Here is an 18,385-nt window from a genome sequence, read left to right on the forward strand (position 1 = left end):
AAATATATATATATATATATATATATATATATATATATATATATATATATATATATATATATATATATATATATAAAATCATTCTAGGTGTTATTCAGCTCAAATTATTTGCTTCCTGTCTTTTAACATCTTTCTTTCTCTATTTAAACACCCCATTTTATTCTGGTCTTACTCATGTTTTCCTCTCCTCATCCTTACCTCTTTGTCTTCTCCTCTTTCATTTTTGCTTCGGTTTTGTTTAGCTGGAAATTCCCCTTCCCCTCCTCCCCTTTTTGCACCACCCCAGACCCAGAGGACAGATGGGGGCTAGGTGGGGTAAAGGGGGTGGGGAGTTCTCCTGCCTCAAATCAAGCGACTCCGCTTTGACCATCTGCTGTGTCCTTGGGCTTTTTTTGCTGGCCGGACAATCTTCTCTGGACTTATGCATGTTTGGCCTCTTTTACTTGTGCCCATGGCTTTTGTTAATAAATGTGTGGAACTGAGCATGTTAGAACATTCGGGTGCTGCTCTTATCCCGCTTATCCACTATTTGGGAAGGCATCTAGACCATCAAAGTTTAAGCGCCCCCTGCTGGATTGATTTAATCACTGGTTAGATTCCCAACATTATTATATTATTATATACTTATGTGCTGTTTGCTTTGTCTGTAATCTGAAAACATTTGTATTAATGATAGCTGGATTTGTTGTGTTTTAGTTCTTTCAGAAACAACAGATTCATCAGAGGAGGAATGGCAGTCGATTTCTGACCTCGCCACAGCATGCAGGAGTATTCTAGAAGCCTTATCACGAGAAGGTCAGGAAATATGAAGGCAACAATGAGCAATTGTTCTGAGCTAATAGGCCTATATCTTGGTAGGCAAAAAAGTTTATGAAGTTATAATCTATGGATTGAGTCAGGTTGAAGGCTTGAAGGAAGTTTCAATAGAAAATAATTGAATGAAATATCAAGGTGCCATTAATATCGGTAGCCGTATTTACTATGTTAATTTGCTGTTGCTCAAACTGTCAGTGTGTATTTGCTGTCAGCTAATAATCGTTCACTTGATTGCAGCTGTACACAGCAGCTCCTAATAATGTTGGAGAGATTAAATATGATGAACTAGACACCTCACAAATTAGCAGCGAGCAACCAGGACTGTCTGATCCCGACGATGCTGGATAGTGTGAGAATACTGCCACTGCTATTGGCAGTCCTGCAGAAGTGTGGCCAATTTATTTCATAATGTCATATTTATATATCTAAAAATAGTCTGAATTGACATTTAGTACTTTTAAATAAATTTTTGATTAACCAGGGTTAGGGATGTTGGACTTTATGCATGCGTAATAGAGTGCAATTAAAAAGGATAATTAAGAAGGACGAGTCAAATGTATGTTATATTTCCATTAACAAAAATAGTACAAATAATGTGTGAATTTTCCTAATATTTCAGTTTTAAGAGATTTTCCTGAACATATTTGTTTCATTGCAAGCGGGTTGGCAATTAAAGGCAAATAATGTGTTTCAGATCGAAAGGCTGGTGATGGCACTCAGGTAGGAGCTGACACAGTGTTGCAGACTGATGGCAAGCTCAAAGATTTTAAAGACAGGTGAGCAGCAACGAATACTTAATCACACCATTTGTATTGCTTATTGAATAGATTTAGTTATATGCTGAACTTGTATGTATTTATTTTATTTATTTTATTTGCACTATTTGTCACTGTGCATATCCACTTGTTTTTGCCATTGTTTCCTGTTAAACGTTGCACCCTAATTCGGGGGCAACTATATTTTATTCCATTGCATCTGTAATAACAGGCTAAATATTGTGATCATTCACTCAGTACAGGCCATTGATTATGTTATAGTATGTAGTAATAGACAACAAATTTTACTAAAACCAAAACTGCATGTACAGAACAGTGTATCTGAAAATGTAGAAATTCAGTGGAAATGTAGAAATTCTCAATGATTTATAGTGACTTATTTTTTAAAATATGTACACTGCTAATTTTACGTTCATAGCACTTGGCAGACACTTTTATCCAGATTGACTTTGACATTTATCTAATTTATACAGTCTGAACCAGGGAGCTATGAGTCTGGTGGAACTAAAAGATTTGGTGGAAAATCTGTCCATATGAAGTCACTTGCTCAGTGGTAGTAAATGTTTTAAATGATATTCTTAAATAACTGAAATGTGATGATGTTTGTGCATCATGGTATACTTACATTTCAATGTTTTTTTTAAAGAAGAGGTTAAAGAAAGCATGCTAATGTATCTGCGAATTTATCAGTGTACCATCAAAGGCTTTGTAAGACCTTTGAACCAGTCAGATTAAATTGTAGCTTTCATACAGTATTCTATTAGGATGTATGCATTCACGTTCACAATGGAAGATTACTTCAAAGCAAAAATGTAGAAGAAAAACTCTAAAACCAACCACTGAGATATTATTACTGACATCTAAAAATGGCCCTTTGTCTCTCTCTCCCTCTTTCTCTCTCTCTCTCTCTCTCTCTCTCTCTCTCTCTCTCTCTCTCTCTCTCTCTCTCTCTCTCTCTCTCTCATCCTCATTCTCAGTGACTCACCCAGTCACCTGGAGGAGAAGGTGTCCCAGTTGGAGGCCATGCTGAAACGACTACAGGATGACCTCCAAAAGGTACTTCCACTTCCTTTGCCAGATCCCACTGAAAGACTTTGAGTGCCCTGTTCCCACCCCTACAGCGCACACAGTGACCTTTGAACTTCCCCATAAATATCCCATCCTTATCGCTCATCCTGTCCATGTAACTATCCCCCCGCCCATCCCTCACCCTGAACTATCCCAGAGCTATTTCACAGAGCCAGTCAAACTGAGGGATGATAGAGGTAGGGCGGGACAAGCCAAAGAAACCTGTCTTGTCATTGGGCAGGGTGAACAGAGGAGATAAGAAGATGGCCAGAGGGACAGGCTCCCTCTCTCAACACTAAGCGACCAATGGCAGTCGAGGCAAGTACAGCATGAAATTTTTTCTCCGTCACGCCAAAAACCGAATGAAACAACTGAAACCAACCCTGCAGTATCATGTAACACCTTTTAATTCTTAACCTGTGCAACCAAAAAACATGGGTGTTTAAAAGTGGTAAAGGGGGGTGTGTCTTAACACGCAGGGCGGTGCGTTGCGTGGGTAAAATCAGAAATCAGCATTAGTCCACGTCTGTTGTGAATACACTCTCAAATGGAGGTCCTGAATGTACGATCAAAGCAACCCAACTAAATCCTAGAGCACACTTTGTCTGATTGGTACCTCGAGGATGACAAGTCAACAAATAATTTGTTTCTCTGATAGAGATTGAAGAGGCGAATAAGAGAAAAGGCTGGATAACATCGAAAATAATATCCTAGACCAAAAAAAAAAAAAAAAAAAAGGAACATGCTATTAGCAAGATACCTCTCTTTTAAAATTGAATCATTCCAGAAATCAGAATCAGTAGCATGTCCTGGGATTGAAGTGTTAACTGCAATTTATGACAACCTCCATAGAGAAACAAGACGGGGTCTGATCGGATCTGAATCCTAACGCGATAATCATAACATCTTGGTGTGTCTTGACGCTATTTGTTTGTTTTTTGTAACCCTTTTTCCTTTCTTTCATATTTATCATTAATCCTCAGACGTGTTATCATCAATCTAGTTCACATGACCTCACATGGACAACATCATTTTCCAGTTATTCTAACAAAAGTTCAACAATCATATACATTGATCAGGCATAACATTATGACCACTGATTATTTCTTTATCATGGCACCTGTTAGTTGATGGATATATTTATTAGGCAGCAAGTGAACTTTTTGTCCCCAAAGTTGACGTGTTAGACGCAGAATAAATGCATATTTGAGTTTACGGGCCAAATTGTGATGGCTAGAGGACTGGGTCAGAGCATCTCCAAAACTGTAGCTCTTGTGGTTTGTTCCCTGTCTGGAATGGGCAGTAGCTATCAAAAGTGGTCCAAAAAAAGGAAAAGTGGTGAACCGGTCACAGGGTCATGGGTGGCCAAGGCTCATTGATGCACGTGGGGAGCGAAGGTTGGCCTGTGTAGTACGATGTAGACGAGCTGCTGTAGCTCAAATTGCTGAAGAATCTAATGCTTTAATGCTTAAAGGGTCAGGACAGCAAAAGGGGGACCAACACAATATTAGGCGGGTGGTCATAATGTTATGGCTGATTGCTGTATGAGGATTGTGAGAGAATGACTTTGGTCTCTCAAACACATTATTGTCACCACGTGTATAACACGGTTTCTGTTCTCCACATTTGCTCCATGAACCAACCCAATTCAGTTCTTTAGTTCTGAAATGTTTCATGTGAAATATTAGATTTCCACAAATTCAGTTCCTGTATAGGACAAAAACTTTGCCTTATGTCTTGCAATAAGCAAGTCAGCAACGATTAGCAAAGATTAGAAATACAACACTACACGCAACAATGTATTTCGTTTGGTTGATGGTAATACCATGTAAACTATTCACATAGCTCGATAAGTATGGCAACACTTGAATATGCATAAACTGAAAATGACAGCTTTTAAAAGAGAAAGTTCTACTCACGATGTTTTATCATATATGCGCATGTACTGCGAGTGTTCTGGAGCTTTTTTTGTCACAGTAAAAAACTGTCGGTATCCGTTTTGATCATGTCGTCTTTACATACGTTGCCTCATGAATACTTAATCTAGCTGTCATAAGTTGTTTATGTATGTCTTATGTTGTTGCACTTAGTCTGCTTTGTGATGAATGTCCATTTCATCTCATGTATAAATTATGATTAACTAAAACATCTAACATTCCTCCTGTGGTTACAGCAACGGTCTAGCCGAAGCCATTCAAACTGCCATCTGCACCTGAACACATTTCTCTGTATCGCTTCATTTTCTCCCTCCAAATGGACACAAATATTTTTTTGCCCTTGGCAACCGTGAGATCGGCTGCCATTCTTCAATCACAAACAGAACTGATGGTTTAAGTAAACAGTAAAAGTATCATCAGGGTGTTTGTTAAGGCCATGACATTCCATTTACCTTCTGCCGAAGATGGTGAGAAAAATACAGTACGAGAACCATGGTGTAATAAAAAAGCTTTTAACAGTTTTTCTGCAACTGTGATTATTTGTTGTACCGTTTCCCAGGTTTAACTCGCATTTGACAGTCTATTAGAAATGGGTGTTACTTAAAATCAGCAATAGATTCATGTATTTAATGAAAATTTTGCTTAGCCTAGACATATTCAAACTTTTTCTAATAATATATATTCTCCATATTCTCCATGCTTATAAAACATTCTCACTTTACCTTGACAGAAAGTGAACGCCCCTCATTAGTGCACTTTTGAAGCATTGTAAGCGCAGGCTAGAGAGAGTTTTCAGGATGAGTGTGAGTTAATGCAGACTGATTCATCGCTATTTCTCTAAACCAGGGGTAGAAAACCTGTGGCTCTGGAGACACATCTGCCTTTTCAGCTCCCCTGCTGTGTCTCCCTGCAGCCTTTACAAATTGACATTAAATATATATTTTTATAGTTATTTTATTTTATGTTTCTGTTACACAGTAAAAGGTGTTTCAAAGGAAACTACACTTATCTTGGCGCTTGAGGTAACACTGTCTACTTCCCGCACCTTGACCTGATATTGAGGTCTAGACCACTGCTCTTTTAGGCTAACTATAGATAAATCTACAAAAAGCGTAATCTTGGATGAAAACAGAGTTTAATTCTGCATGGACAGATTTATTCGCTTTCACTGCCAAAGATGTAATTGGCAAACAACAATAAAAGACATTTCCATTTTAAATGACAGTTCCAAACGAAGCACGCAGTATTTGTTGAGAAGTACCCAGCTGGAGATGAACGCAAATGAACCATTTTTGGAACTGCTGCAGAAAGCTGAGCAAATTTAACTTCATACAGTAGATAACAACTCCGAACTCAACCCCAGTTGCTAGTTTTGCGGCATCTCAAGAGATTATTAAGCGCGTAAATCCTTTTTCTCATACGATATATGAAAGAATCATTCACTGCGATGCCACTCTCCCATTGCCAGGAAACAATCGTACATCTTGTGTTACATTAATTGAAAGGTCAAATATGTTTTGTGGCTCCAGGTCATGAAATTTACAGACCCCTGCTCTAGACAGACCTTTTGGTGTGTATATTGTATTTCATTACGTCGTTATTTTAAGATTGTCTCTAAAACAATTTTTGTAAATGTTTTTATTACTGAAGTTTATAAAATGATTTGTGATCTCTAATTAAATAAAAATGCTGATTTGCTAACACTCTGATATATCGTATATACATGGTTAACACCCACGCATATAAACCTTTACGCAATTTTGAACCATCTCTTCTTGGCATTTCTTATCATGCAGACTGTTGCATTTTTTGGTAGATAAAACTTGTAACTCAACTGTAATGAAATGAGAACATGTAACCATTTATATACCTCTGGACAAATTACCATGGTTAATTTTTCTGTCCATCTTCACATTGTATGTGTCTGTCTGGTTCTCTTAACAAATGTTGAGGTTATGTAGATATTTTTTCTTTGCATTGGCTTAAAGTGTTTTTTCTTTGTTGATAAGCTCACTCACGTAGTGTATAACTTGTCTTCATCTACAGTCTTTTAGAAGTTTAGTAGAATCTGGAGATCTACAATACTGTGTAGTCTGTAATTCTGTATAGAACGATTTTTTGGGCTGGTGTTTATGTTTGAGTTGAACTACACATATTTTTACATGCACATTATGATTATATAACTGTCACGGATATAGACCAGGGATCAGAAACAGGGAGTAAACTACAATGTCTTTATTAAAACTCAACATGCAAACACTTCATCCGAAGCGTGGCCAGGATCATGGAAGTACAGAGACCACGAGTGGTAGGAAGTCCGGGTGATCTATTGTCGCAACGAGTAGATCCGACAGTGAGTGAGGGGCAATCGGGACCTTATAAAGGGGAAAGGTAAATGGAGAACAGGTGTAGGTGATTAGAGCAGGGCGAGGCTGAGTAAGAGTGTGAGCCTTGGAGGGAGGCGTGGCTGGTGGTTCCCTGACAATAACAACACAGTTGGGGCAATAATGAATAATCTCAGGTAAACAAACCGACATGAACAAAATAAGAAAGCTATATATTAAGTACGTATGCAGTAGCATAAAACTTACTTAATGTTTATGTAGTATTCTACTTGATTGTTTGTGTGTATTAATGAACCTGCTTAAATTTTTAAGTCTGAGATTCCCCTAAACTATAAAATAAATTCCACAGATCCCATTTAGCAGAGAATTATATTAGTTTTTTAGTTATTGAGGTTTGGGTTAGATTTTGATAAGTCACTTAAACATGCAAATAACTGCAAGAAATCACTAATAAATTTTACGAATGAAATAATTTTAGTAAATGTCACTATAGCTGTGGCTATGCTTAATGGACTGCTTATTTCCTACCAGATAAAAGTCATTTCCATGTCTACAGATCCCAGAATAGTGAAAACCTCCTTATCAGGGATGATTTAGTTTTAAACCTGCCCCCTAGTGGACAGAGCTGTATGTGAACATCCGTATGTGCACATGTATGTGTAGTTAAATGTCAAATATGACATCAGCCCCAAACTGTATTCTGTGTCCTCCCTTTCAAAATCGAGTCTTCTGATCTATCTAACCTGATTTTTCTCCAAAACCACTTCCCAATCTCTTTTTTCTTCTTTTCCCCAAACTTTTCCACCTATTCCAAATCTACCCTATGCTCCGGGAGGGCATCGTGTTGACCAGTTGTGTTGTGTGTGATGCTGGCAGGAGAAAGAGGACAAAGCCATGCTGCAGGCAGAGGTGCAGAGTCTGAGACAGAACAACCAGCGGCTGCAGGAGGAGTCGCAGAGCACCGTGGCGCGTCTCATCAAAGTCACCGAGCTGCTGTGCAATGTCAACAAACCCTGCTAGTAGAACGGACCGGCAAGACACACACCAATGACCAATGAAGATCAGCAACAAAATGCTAGCAAGACACGAGCATAGCAATCCAGACAGACCTGCGAGACTCAGAGCCCATGCATAGACTCATATAGACCACTGAAGATTGACACAAAGGTTAGCAAGACATGACGACAAAATCATTTAGACAGAGCTGCAAAAGACCGACTGAATCATATAGACCACTGAGGTAGCACAGAACATCATCCGGTGCCACCTGGTAGATGTTTTCAACCTTGAAAGATGTTGGCATACTAGCAATGAAGTCCAATTTAAAAAGTTAGCTAGCAGAACAGACATCTCCTCGAAACCTGTATAGACAAGCGTAGCCTTTTCAGCTGCTGTGTTGCAGCCTAGAAAAACTCTTTACCAGTGCTAATAGTACAGAAATCAGTCTGAGCATACTAATAACTTGCATTTTACAGAGCCAGGAGCAATACCTTGCGACCGTGTATCATCAAAAACTAGGCCTTTTACTAGTACTAAGAACAACCAGTCCAGAGTTGTTGCAAGAGAGACAGTAAAATGGGCACAACAGAAAACCAGTGACGTTATTGAAAGCCAGAGCAGAGCACAATCTTAACTGCATGATTCCTATTTAACAAGTCCACACCCCAAAGTGTTAGCATTTCAGCCTCAAATGCTGACCTTTTCTAACTCTGAATAAAAGCTAGCGGTGTCCAGTTAGCATGACGAGCCAGTAGCAGCTTTTATTCATTGTTAGACAAGTTAGCATCTTTTGGAATGTGGCTTAGTTTGTGTCTTTCGACATATAGACAGGGCATCAATGTACAATAGACATTTAAAACATGGCTGAGGATTTGCCTAAATTTTTTTTAATACAAAGTTGATCTCCCAGATGAATACAACAATCTAGCATCACTCTCAGTATTAGGAAAAGTTATGGGGCATTTTATTGTGTGGTATTTGATCAGTGTGAGTGTGTGTGTCTGTGATTATTGTGACTATTAGTTAATTTATCCCGCATTTTTAAAGAAGAATTGATCGCATCAACCGTCTCAGACCTGCAAAATTATAAAGACCAGGGTTGTTAGGTATCAACAAATTGAGCTACATCTCTTAATTTGAATACCATACACACAGACATTGCATTTATAAGAAATATTGACCTGGCACCTTTTTTCTACATTCACGACAAATTCTGCAAACCTCATAATTTATTGTAAAATGACTATTCAAACAACAAGCAAAAAATGTATACACATATATATATATATATATATATATATATATATATATATATATATATATATATATATACATACATACATACATACACACACACACACACACACACACACACACACACACACACACACACACTGTATATGTAAACTGAGCAGGTAAAAATGCCTCCAGTAGCTACAAATGACTCCACCTGCTGGACACGAAGGAAACTCCATTACACTTTGACACTGGAACATGGTGCTTGACCGCAGAGGAACTTTGACTTGAAATAGATTGGATTCCTGCATCTAATTTAATGACTGAGCCATTTTTTATGATGATGAACTTTTAAAAAAGAGGCAATCCAGTAATATCTGGGTTTAATAAGTGTTTTCTGGCTGAAGATAGAAACGCATAGACTGCTGTGTGTGCTGAGTTCTGGGACGTATGTATTAGGACTTTATATCCACCTCTTACCTCGTGAAGATCCAGTAATGATGACATTGCAATCTGCTTTCAGAAAAAAAAGTGCGTGTGAATTGTTGGCTCTGGAGAAATCAGCTTGCATTCAAGCTAAATTCATCACAGCAAGTCACCTGGAGTAATCTTAACTCACACACACATATATATACACACAGACAAACAGCCAGAACCTGGTCAATATTACAGTATGTTGTACATAGTCTTTTATCTTCCTCTTGTAAATTTTTTTTTTCTTTTAGCGTCACTGTGATAAGCCGGTACCAGCAGATTCTCATATATGAAGATGAAATTATATCTTTATGTCCACATGATGTACAGCTAAAATGTTTCAGTGTTACTTCCGTCCGAAACTTTCAGCACTTCAGCTTCGTCTAACTAAATCCGGCCAGTTTCGGTCAACTGTGATCGGTGTGATAAAAAAAATAAATATTACACAACGGGTTTAAATGCCACTCATCTCAGTTGCAACTGAAATCCTTTCCAGTTTCATGGTCAGTCATTAAGGGTTTCGATTTGTTCCCGTGTAAACGCGAACTCAAGTGTGCTCAGGCAAGTTTAATGCAAGCCGTCTCTAGTGATGCATTGTGGGATATATTTAGCCAAATGTAAATGTAAAAGAAAAAAAAAAGAATTTCTTGATCTGTTGTCTGTTGCATAGTTTTTAGAGAATGTGAGGGGGTCGTGAAGCACGGGAATGCGCCAAGCAACTTCTGATTTCCCTGCTGTATGTGTGTATGTAGTAAACAAACAAACAAAAAAAAAATTAATAACTTATTAATCTTGCAAATGTGCATTTTATTGTTTAATGTCTTTAAACTAGAGGTGAGGGGAACATCATTCTTGAACTACTGACTCGGCAGGTATAAAAGCTATCTTTGCTGTTGTTTTTTTGTTTGTTTTTTTAGTAAGCTTTATTTTGTAAGAGCTCAAGCATACAACATGGGAATGGGGGGGTTTAAGTACAAATAACAATATCAGTTATTATTAATAGAATTGGTTCCCTCCAGGTTTTGAGTGCAACAAGGATTTTGTATGCCTTAACAGGAAAAGCTGAAGTAATCCTGCTGAAGGGATAACGAGACGCCGTGAAGGGGGAGATTAAGTTTCGTGGCTTGGAAATGGAATTACAAATTTTCCTGTTTCGAATGATCAATACACATCCTTCGTCACGTCTTCTTCCATCATTAGCCCCTTCGTTTTTATTATTTAAGACTTATTACCTATAATGATTTAACAAACCCTTGTCAACATCCCTGCCACTTGGTGGAATATTATATATTAGCAACCACTGAGGTAGAGATAAAGGAAAAGTCCACCCTGAAACACATGAAATGTGTTTGTAGTTAAAAATATATATATATTGTGACGTGATAAGTGAGTCCTGTGCTAATTTGTTGACTGTTGCTGTCTGTTCAGTATTCGTGTGAGAAGTTAGCAGTTGTGTACCTCACTGATATCACGTGAAGCCAATAGCAGTTGAAGAGAAATAATAAAAGCTTTCACTGTTAACATCCAAAAATCATGAAAAAGGCTTCTTATTTTAATTAGCATTTTCCAGAGACATTTATTCATGTTGTATTAATGAAAACTCCAAAGTAGATGCCACATAGTTCAGCTGAAGCTGAGACCGAAGAGACTTGTGTCCGAGTGCAGCTAGTTAGAGATCTACATGACTTCACTGATGGTGGTATTGGCATGAATATTGAAATTTGTAAGCCGGGTATGACAAGGTATAAACCTAGTAGAATAAAGTATTAAAATTTACAAAGATGCTACTATACCCGTGCTGAGTAATGTACTGAAAATAGAACAACGTGTTTATGATAGAAGTTTAAACCAAAAATATTGGACCTCACATTGACTGTGAATATTACATTCCAAATCATTAAGGGTGGATTTTACTTTCGGAAAAAAAAACGATTTTGCAAGATCGTCCTCTGTACCTTCTATATCCTCTAACTAACATAAATTGTCCTATGGCTTCCTAACCTCTATGCTAACTAAAGACATTTCGACTTTACTTGTGCTAATAAATAATTGAATAAGCTCTTAGGATGTTGACAGGGGATCCATTTTCAGAATTATTGAAGGGAAATTTTACGTTTGGAAAGCAATTGTTTAATGCACTTTAAGAGTTTACACATGTTTCTGCGTCTCTGGCATTTTTACATACATTGATAGAGTTACATGTTAAGTGTAGTTATAGGCCCACAAAATGTGAATGCATTGCTTTTGTCAGAAATGTCAATGTCAGTTAATTTGTTGTGTATTAAAACTGCACTTGTTTTTTTTTTCATAATTTTAAGCTTTGTTTTTTTTTTTGCATTTGATTTGACGTTATTGTAAATTACATTGCATTGTATTTGTCTAATAACTCAGACTTTAGCAAGGCATTTTATAATAGACTGTAGAAACTTGATGGAAATGGCTTAGAAATCACATGCATCTTCCCCGTATATAAAACCTGTAAACTAACACACTCGCATATTCCCTCACACCTGCACTATGCATACTGGCCTGTGGTCTGCACAGGGGTTTGTTAACAGGACCAAAGGCAGTGGAATGTACAAAAAAAAAAAAAACAAAAAAAAAAAAAAAAAGTGGTGGTCAGTGGTTCAGCTGTTTTTCTTTAACCCTGTTTGTGTGATGGGCTTAATGAATGAGTGTTGTTCCTCTGTGTGAACTGAAGGGATACTGGCAATAAAAAAAAAAAAAAAAGAACATTTATCTGTATAAAACAGTTTGTATATTACTTTTTTCAAAGCACATGTTTAAAAGGACTTGTTTCGAATTTCAGCTTTAGATACATGACAACGTTTAAGCTCATTAATCCCAAACTATTTATACTGCTTCACTAAGACAAGTGTTTCTGATGCAGGTAATCTCATCTGAAATGCACTGGCAGTAGAACGGGATCTCTTTGGAGAGCTTTATGAATGGAACCTCCATAAAATCCCAGCAAGTTAGTCGTTAATGCACTGTTCATTAGCTTGGCAGTAACAAAGCAAAATCCTGTAATATGAGTAGATGTAGTAAAAATTAAGCTTAGTACAAATAATTAGCAAGACACAGGAAGGTTTGTGCAAATGTCCTTGTTCGGCTGTGCAAGCAACATGCTTTAGGATGTCAAAGCTGTTTAGTGCAACAAATATAACTGAATGATTCCTTAATACATAAATCAATCCTACCAATATGCCCCCGAAAAACCCAGAGGTCGAAATACGAGCAGTGCCAGCATGGTGTGTAAATTCCATCCCTGGTGATTCCTTAATATTCCTCAAACTCAGCTACATCCTTCCAGTTGATATTAAAATAAAATGTGTAGTAGCTGTGTGTACTTTTGTTGTATCCACCCATGATATATTTTAAGAAAATAGAGATGGATTTTATTTACCAAAATGCAAACAAAATAACCTTAGTTTAACCCAACTCGATTTATGCAGTTACTAAACTATATTTGTAATCAGATACCATGTGAAACTTTCTAAAATATCTCAATTCTACACCTGATGTACAGTTGCACTGGTGGTCCTAAGAGCGGTCTATTCATCTTAATATCTTTCCCAAATTTATTTGGTAAAAAGCTACTGGATTGTGTTGATCAGTAGATCGTATTGTAGATTGTATGGAAACATACATACAGAGATTACATCTAAATGTGCAACCATAAGAGTTAATATTTTATATAATATATATTTCTATACAACTTTCTTTCGGCTTCTCCCATTAGGGGTCGCCACAGCGGACCATCTGCATGTTTGATTTGGGACGTTTTTACGCTGGATGCCCTTCCTAACGCATCCCTCCCCATTTATCCGGGCTTGGGACCGGCACTAAGGCTTGTGCAACCCTAATGGCTGGGGTTGGTTCCCTGACCGGTGATCGAACCCGGGCCGCAGTGGCGAGAGCGCCGCATCCTAACCACTAGACCACCAGGAAAACCATAATATATATTTATATATTATATATAAATATAGGTAATATACAGTAATCACATGTACCACATTTACCACCAGTCATTGCACTTCATTTTACTGTAAAATAAATATGTTGGTGCTACTTTAGACTAGTTGCCTCACAAGCTCTTCTTCAATTTATTTAAAGAATACAATCATTGCCAGTTTAGTATGTATATGTAGAAATTGCCACTTTCAATATTTAGTCACTATGCATGTTTTTAGTTTCAGTAGGCCTCTGGTAGACATGTTGAACATCCATTAATTATTATTATTTTTTTTTTAATTAGAGTTGGAATACAAATCATATTAACAAATGCAGCCAAAATTGCAGACTGTGATTTAGGTAAAGTTGCAGCACAGTGGGATTCAGTATAGGTACAGTATTTTGCCTTATTATGACTGTATATATCGTACCTGTAAATGCCACTGCACTGATAAATCATAAGTGACATTATAGGGGAATAGAACATTTAGAAGCAGTATAGGCTCAATTGAGAAATGAAAATAATCATGAATCAAGTGAGTGCTTATTAGATTTTGAGGAATGTCCAAAGAGGTCATTTGACTCTCTGTTGTAAAAATTACAACAATGTTAAAAATGTTATATACATAATGTATACCTACCAGTATACATATACAATTTTAATCTTCACAGCTCTTTTTAAATTACCATTTAATGACAAATATTTGTTAAAGATCTATTATCTGTTTTATCATGATGCTGCACAAAGTAAACTCCACGCAAATAAACACTATATATCTAAAAGGTTGTGGACACCTGCACAGTTCTCGCATTTCATTCCTTTTTGCTGTCATAACAATCTTCACTCTTTCCACAAAATTTTGGAGTGTGGCTGAGGGGATTTGCTCACTCATCCACAAGAGCTTTATTGAGGTCAGGCACTGATGTTGTGTCAGTGTGATGTAGTTTGCTGTGAAACCTGGAATGTTTGGGGGCATTTACTTTTGGTGTGTTTTCGAGAGAAACACCCAGACAAGGTGAGACAACTTTTCTTCTCATTATAGCCGTAATTCATACAGCTGGAAGGCTCTAATTGGAAGATTTCATTTGGAGCAGTCAGGGGTGACAGAAGTAGGTGTGTGAAGGACACACGCTGTAAATCATTTCTATTATTTAATGTAAAGAGTAAATATATAGGTTATATAAAATGGGTGTAATGGAGATATTTAAATAAATGTAATTTGATGAAAATTAGTTTTATTTGTGTAGAGGTTTTTACAATAGACATTATTTAATAACAGCTTTACAGATAGAATACAGATAGTGAAAACCCATCCGCTATATGGATACTATATAAAAAAGGTGCTATTGTATAACCATTGTAGTTTTAACAAGAAGAATATTGTGCTAAAGTTATTCACTGTTCACTGATGGAGACTTGAGTACAAAACTGTTCTTGGCAGTTACAGTGGAAAGTTGTCTTCAAGGACTCTAAATGGTATCATCCGCAATAATCTCCTGTATCTTTTGGCTGTCTATGTTGAGCCATCCTCAGCAGCAGCGAATGGTTTGAGAACTCCAGCCAGAAGGGCATCAGGATGGATCAGGCAGGTATGAAAAACAGAAGAAGATAATTGATTTTGCTGGTATTTATCGATAATGAGCCATTCAGAGGGAATGGTTGCAAAAATACTTCCTGAAATGACACGAGACAGAAACGTTAAGATTCAAAAGAGATCCCCCTCCTCATCACCGAAAAGTGCGTTTATAAATTATTACCTTTTTGTCTACTATAATGTCAAAAAGCACAATTGTGTAGCCAGAAAATTCATTAAAGTGCTAACGTGCCCAGTGCTTTCACTGAAGGAGACTGTTTGTGGCAATTGCAGATGTAAAGCTATTACATCAAATGCCCTCCAAAGCCATCTTCATGCTTTCCAAGTGGTACATTAAACGTGTGTATCGTTAGGCTGTCCATGTAGGCCCATTCTCAACAGCAGTGAGTGGTGTCTGGTTGATGAGAACTTCTTCAAGACGTAGGGCATTAGGATGGGCAGCTCTGGAGAGGAGAATTAGTCAGGAGAAGTAATATCTTAATAGTAGCAAGTGTAGCTAAACAGAAAGAGAGGGAGAGACAGAGAACATCTACTGATCTGCTGCTTAATAAGCACTAAAAATTAGGATCATACACATACACATTGTAAATTTAATAGCCTTGGTTGCAAATTCTGGCTATAAGCATTTTAAAATCCTAGAGATATGCCAAACAATAATTGAAATGTTTTGATGAGGCAGGGTTTACAATTATCAAGGCATTTTTCTGTCCATAGACTATTATAATCTTTGCCTGTTATGTTGCTTAGCAACCATAGTCCATTGTTAATATACTCAAGACATCTCAGTGATTTTATCTGAGGTAAGGGAGGAGTTAAGCACTATGCTTTTGCTTTATCTCATGAAAAAATCATTGTTATGCACTCTCTACCAGCTTATTGCTGCAATAAACAGCTAGCAGATCCCTTTACTGGTCATTACTTTCTTTTACCTTTGTTCTTTGCAGCTGCAGTATTGATCATGACACACATCTATTCTAAGTTGGTCTTCTAGTTTGTTTACCAGGTTTATGGGGTATTATGGGTGATATGCTGCACAAACCCAAAAACAATATTTGTCCACTGGAAATTTAGAGAGCACTACAAAATGTCCATTATTGCACTATATGGTGAATTGGTAATGGTAATGTATTCACTCAATGGTGAATTGGTAATTGCACTATATGGTGAATTAGTAAAGGAATAATAACATGCACTATATATACTTCTTTTAGGCAAGAGCAGAGCAAGTTATATGCTGGAAACATCTAGTAAAATTAAGGAAAGAATAAAACAATAGAGCAGGAATCTAATGTTAGTAAAAATAATTAGTGATGGGGTGATTTGATGCAACCCACCATCATACAGAAGTGTTGCCATGCCAAGGCTTAATTTCTAAAAATATCACATTTTGATGGGTTTTATTCTTTTTATACCACAGCAGTGAAATGACGTTCGTATCTGTTTATGCATATATGAAACATTATAAATGAACTCCAATAAATGTACGTTTAGTGTCACCTAGATAAGGATGGGTTTTCTTTTGTGTCCTTGCTATTTTTGCCAATGGCTTGCTCATTCGGGATAAAATTAGAGGTACTAATTTATACATTAAAAATTTTTTTTTTCATTTATTTATTTCTCTAAATCTTATTTGGGACGATGTCCATTGTTAAAAGCGCTATACAAATAAAATGTAATTCAAGTGAAACAAGCTACTTGCTGTTATTGTTTAAAAATATATGAAGTCATAAGTCAAGTTTTTTCTGCTGTTTTTTTGTTAAAAAGTTGCCTACTGTTTCAGATGATTTATGATTGAAATAAAAAACTTGTGTTTTTTTTTTTTACAGGAAATGATGGGAACAAGGCAGCATGTAAAATAGACTAACGTTTGCACGTCAAATACTGACATCTGCTGGAGAAGTCTAGAGCTGCACGTCGTCTTCAATATTGACAAGCTTCCATCACAAAACCTGACCCCCCCCCCACCGAGAGAGAAGCAATTGAGCTTACATAGCTGTAATGGTTCCTAGGCTATATCCCCCTGATGGAGATGATATGATGAAACAGAGTTTGTTTAGTTTGAGGACAACATACTGTTGCACAGCAACCAGTCTTAAATCGAGTTATTAAATGACCTAGTTGCGCAGCTATGTAAATCCCAGCTGTGATCTGACTCGCTAAGCAGCCTGGCTTTTCTTTAAATTATGCACAGTGTTATGCTCAAGAATCTCATCAGGCTTATGTTGCCTCTTGTGGCTTATGAGATGCAATTAATTGGATAACATGGAATTTTTAAAAAGTCACTGAAGCAATGTTAAAACTACCGCAGGGACTGAGATGAATCTGAGTGGATTTTGACACTGACAGGGTTATCAGTGGACAGGAGTCTGTATTTACTACTGTTATATACACAAAAAGGCCTGAAGATTCTAAACAGAGCTGACAGGTTTACATTTCAGCCACACACTCACACACAACACTCACACACACACACACACACACACACACACACACACACACACACACACACACACACACACAACACTCACACACACACACACACACACACACACACACACACACACACACACACACACACACACACACACACACACACACACACACACATATGCAGGCACATTTGATGACAGAAAATAACAGAGTCACTAAAATTTCATTCTACATTTCTGTTTACTCCTTGAAACAAATTCGTAATCAAACGTTTACACAGATGCTGCATGCATCCTGACAGAAATAAGGACTATATACAGACACAGTGACATAAATTCTCTCACAACCAGGACACAACCTTTCCTGTTGACAGCTCAGCAACAGAATGTACTAACACAGCAAATACACACACTTTAATGCACAAGGAAGGGTTATACATGCTATACTGTACATTTTAAATGCACCTGAATGAGTAAGCCAAGCCAGCTAAGACTTTCTCCTCAGTACAATCAGCACTAATAGCAATTTAAATATGAATGAACAAGAAAATGTCACAAAATGACAAAGAGGCATAGTAAATTTCTTGAGTACCCAACAAAATATTTGTAACTCGTTCATGATTTATCCACAATAGTTCTTTATTCTTTTGTATATATCAAACACTTGAGAATTTACAGTATACACTCAACACTACGATCTACAACTATGCAATTTTTAATGCTATCTGAATTTTTTTAGGTTTGGTAAGGTTATTA

At 37.1% G+C, this 18,385-nt stretch overlaps 1 protein-coding gene and 1 long non-coding RNA gene across 12 annotated transcripts in view; one reads left to right on the forward strand and one right to left on the reverse strand.

Moving 5' to 3' along the window:
• sipa1 (signal-induced proliferation-associated 1) overlaps positions 1 to 9,222 on the forward strand; it is a 66,284-nt gene extending 57,062 nt beyond the window's left edge. For 4 of the 11 annotated variants that reach the window (XM_083531568.1, XM_083531569.1, XM_083531570.1 and 1 more), the window contains 4 exons: positions 697 to 795; positions 1,511 to 1,592; positions 2,570 to 2,648; positions 7,819 to 9,222. In XM_083531568.1, the coding sequence (XP_083387694.1) occupies positions 697 to 795; positions 1,511 to 1,592; positions 2,570 to 2,648; positions 7,819 to 7,962 (404 nt within the window). In that variant the 3' untranslated portion in view covers positions 7,963 to 9,222. Of the gene's footprint in view, positions 1 to 696; positions 796 to 1,510; positions 1,593 to 2,569; positions 2,649 to 2,817; positions 7,130 to 7,818 lie in introns of those variants that run through there. The other 7 variants (XM_083531572.1, XM_083531571.1, XR_014531802.1 and 4 more) reach the window with 6 other exon arrangements.
• A 2,748-nt stretch (positions 9,223 to 11,970) lies between these two features.
• On the reverse strand, positions 11,971 to 13,861 carry LOC310720743. The gene is made up of 2 exons (XR_014531816.1): positions 12,479 to 13,861; positions 11,971 to 12,443 (listed from the first exon to the last, which is right to left on the reverse strand). It is a non-coding gene; the product is annotated as an uncharacterized lncRNA (long non-coding RNA).
• Between the last annotated feature and the right edge of the window lie 4,524 nt (positions 13,862 to 18,385).

This window comes from Silurus aristotelis (assembly GCF_946808225.1).
Source record: "Silurus aristotelis genome assembly, chromosome: 26".
Taxonomy (NCBI): Eukaryota; Metazoa; Chordata; class Actinopteri; order Siluriformes; family Siluridae; genus Silurus; species Silurus aristotelis.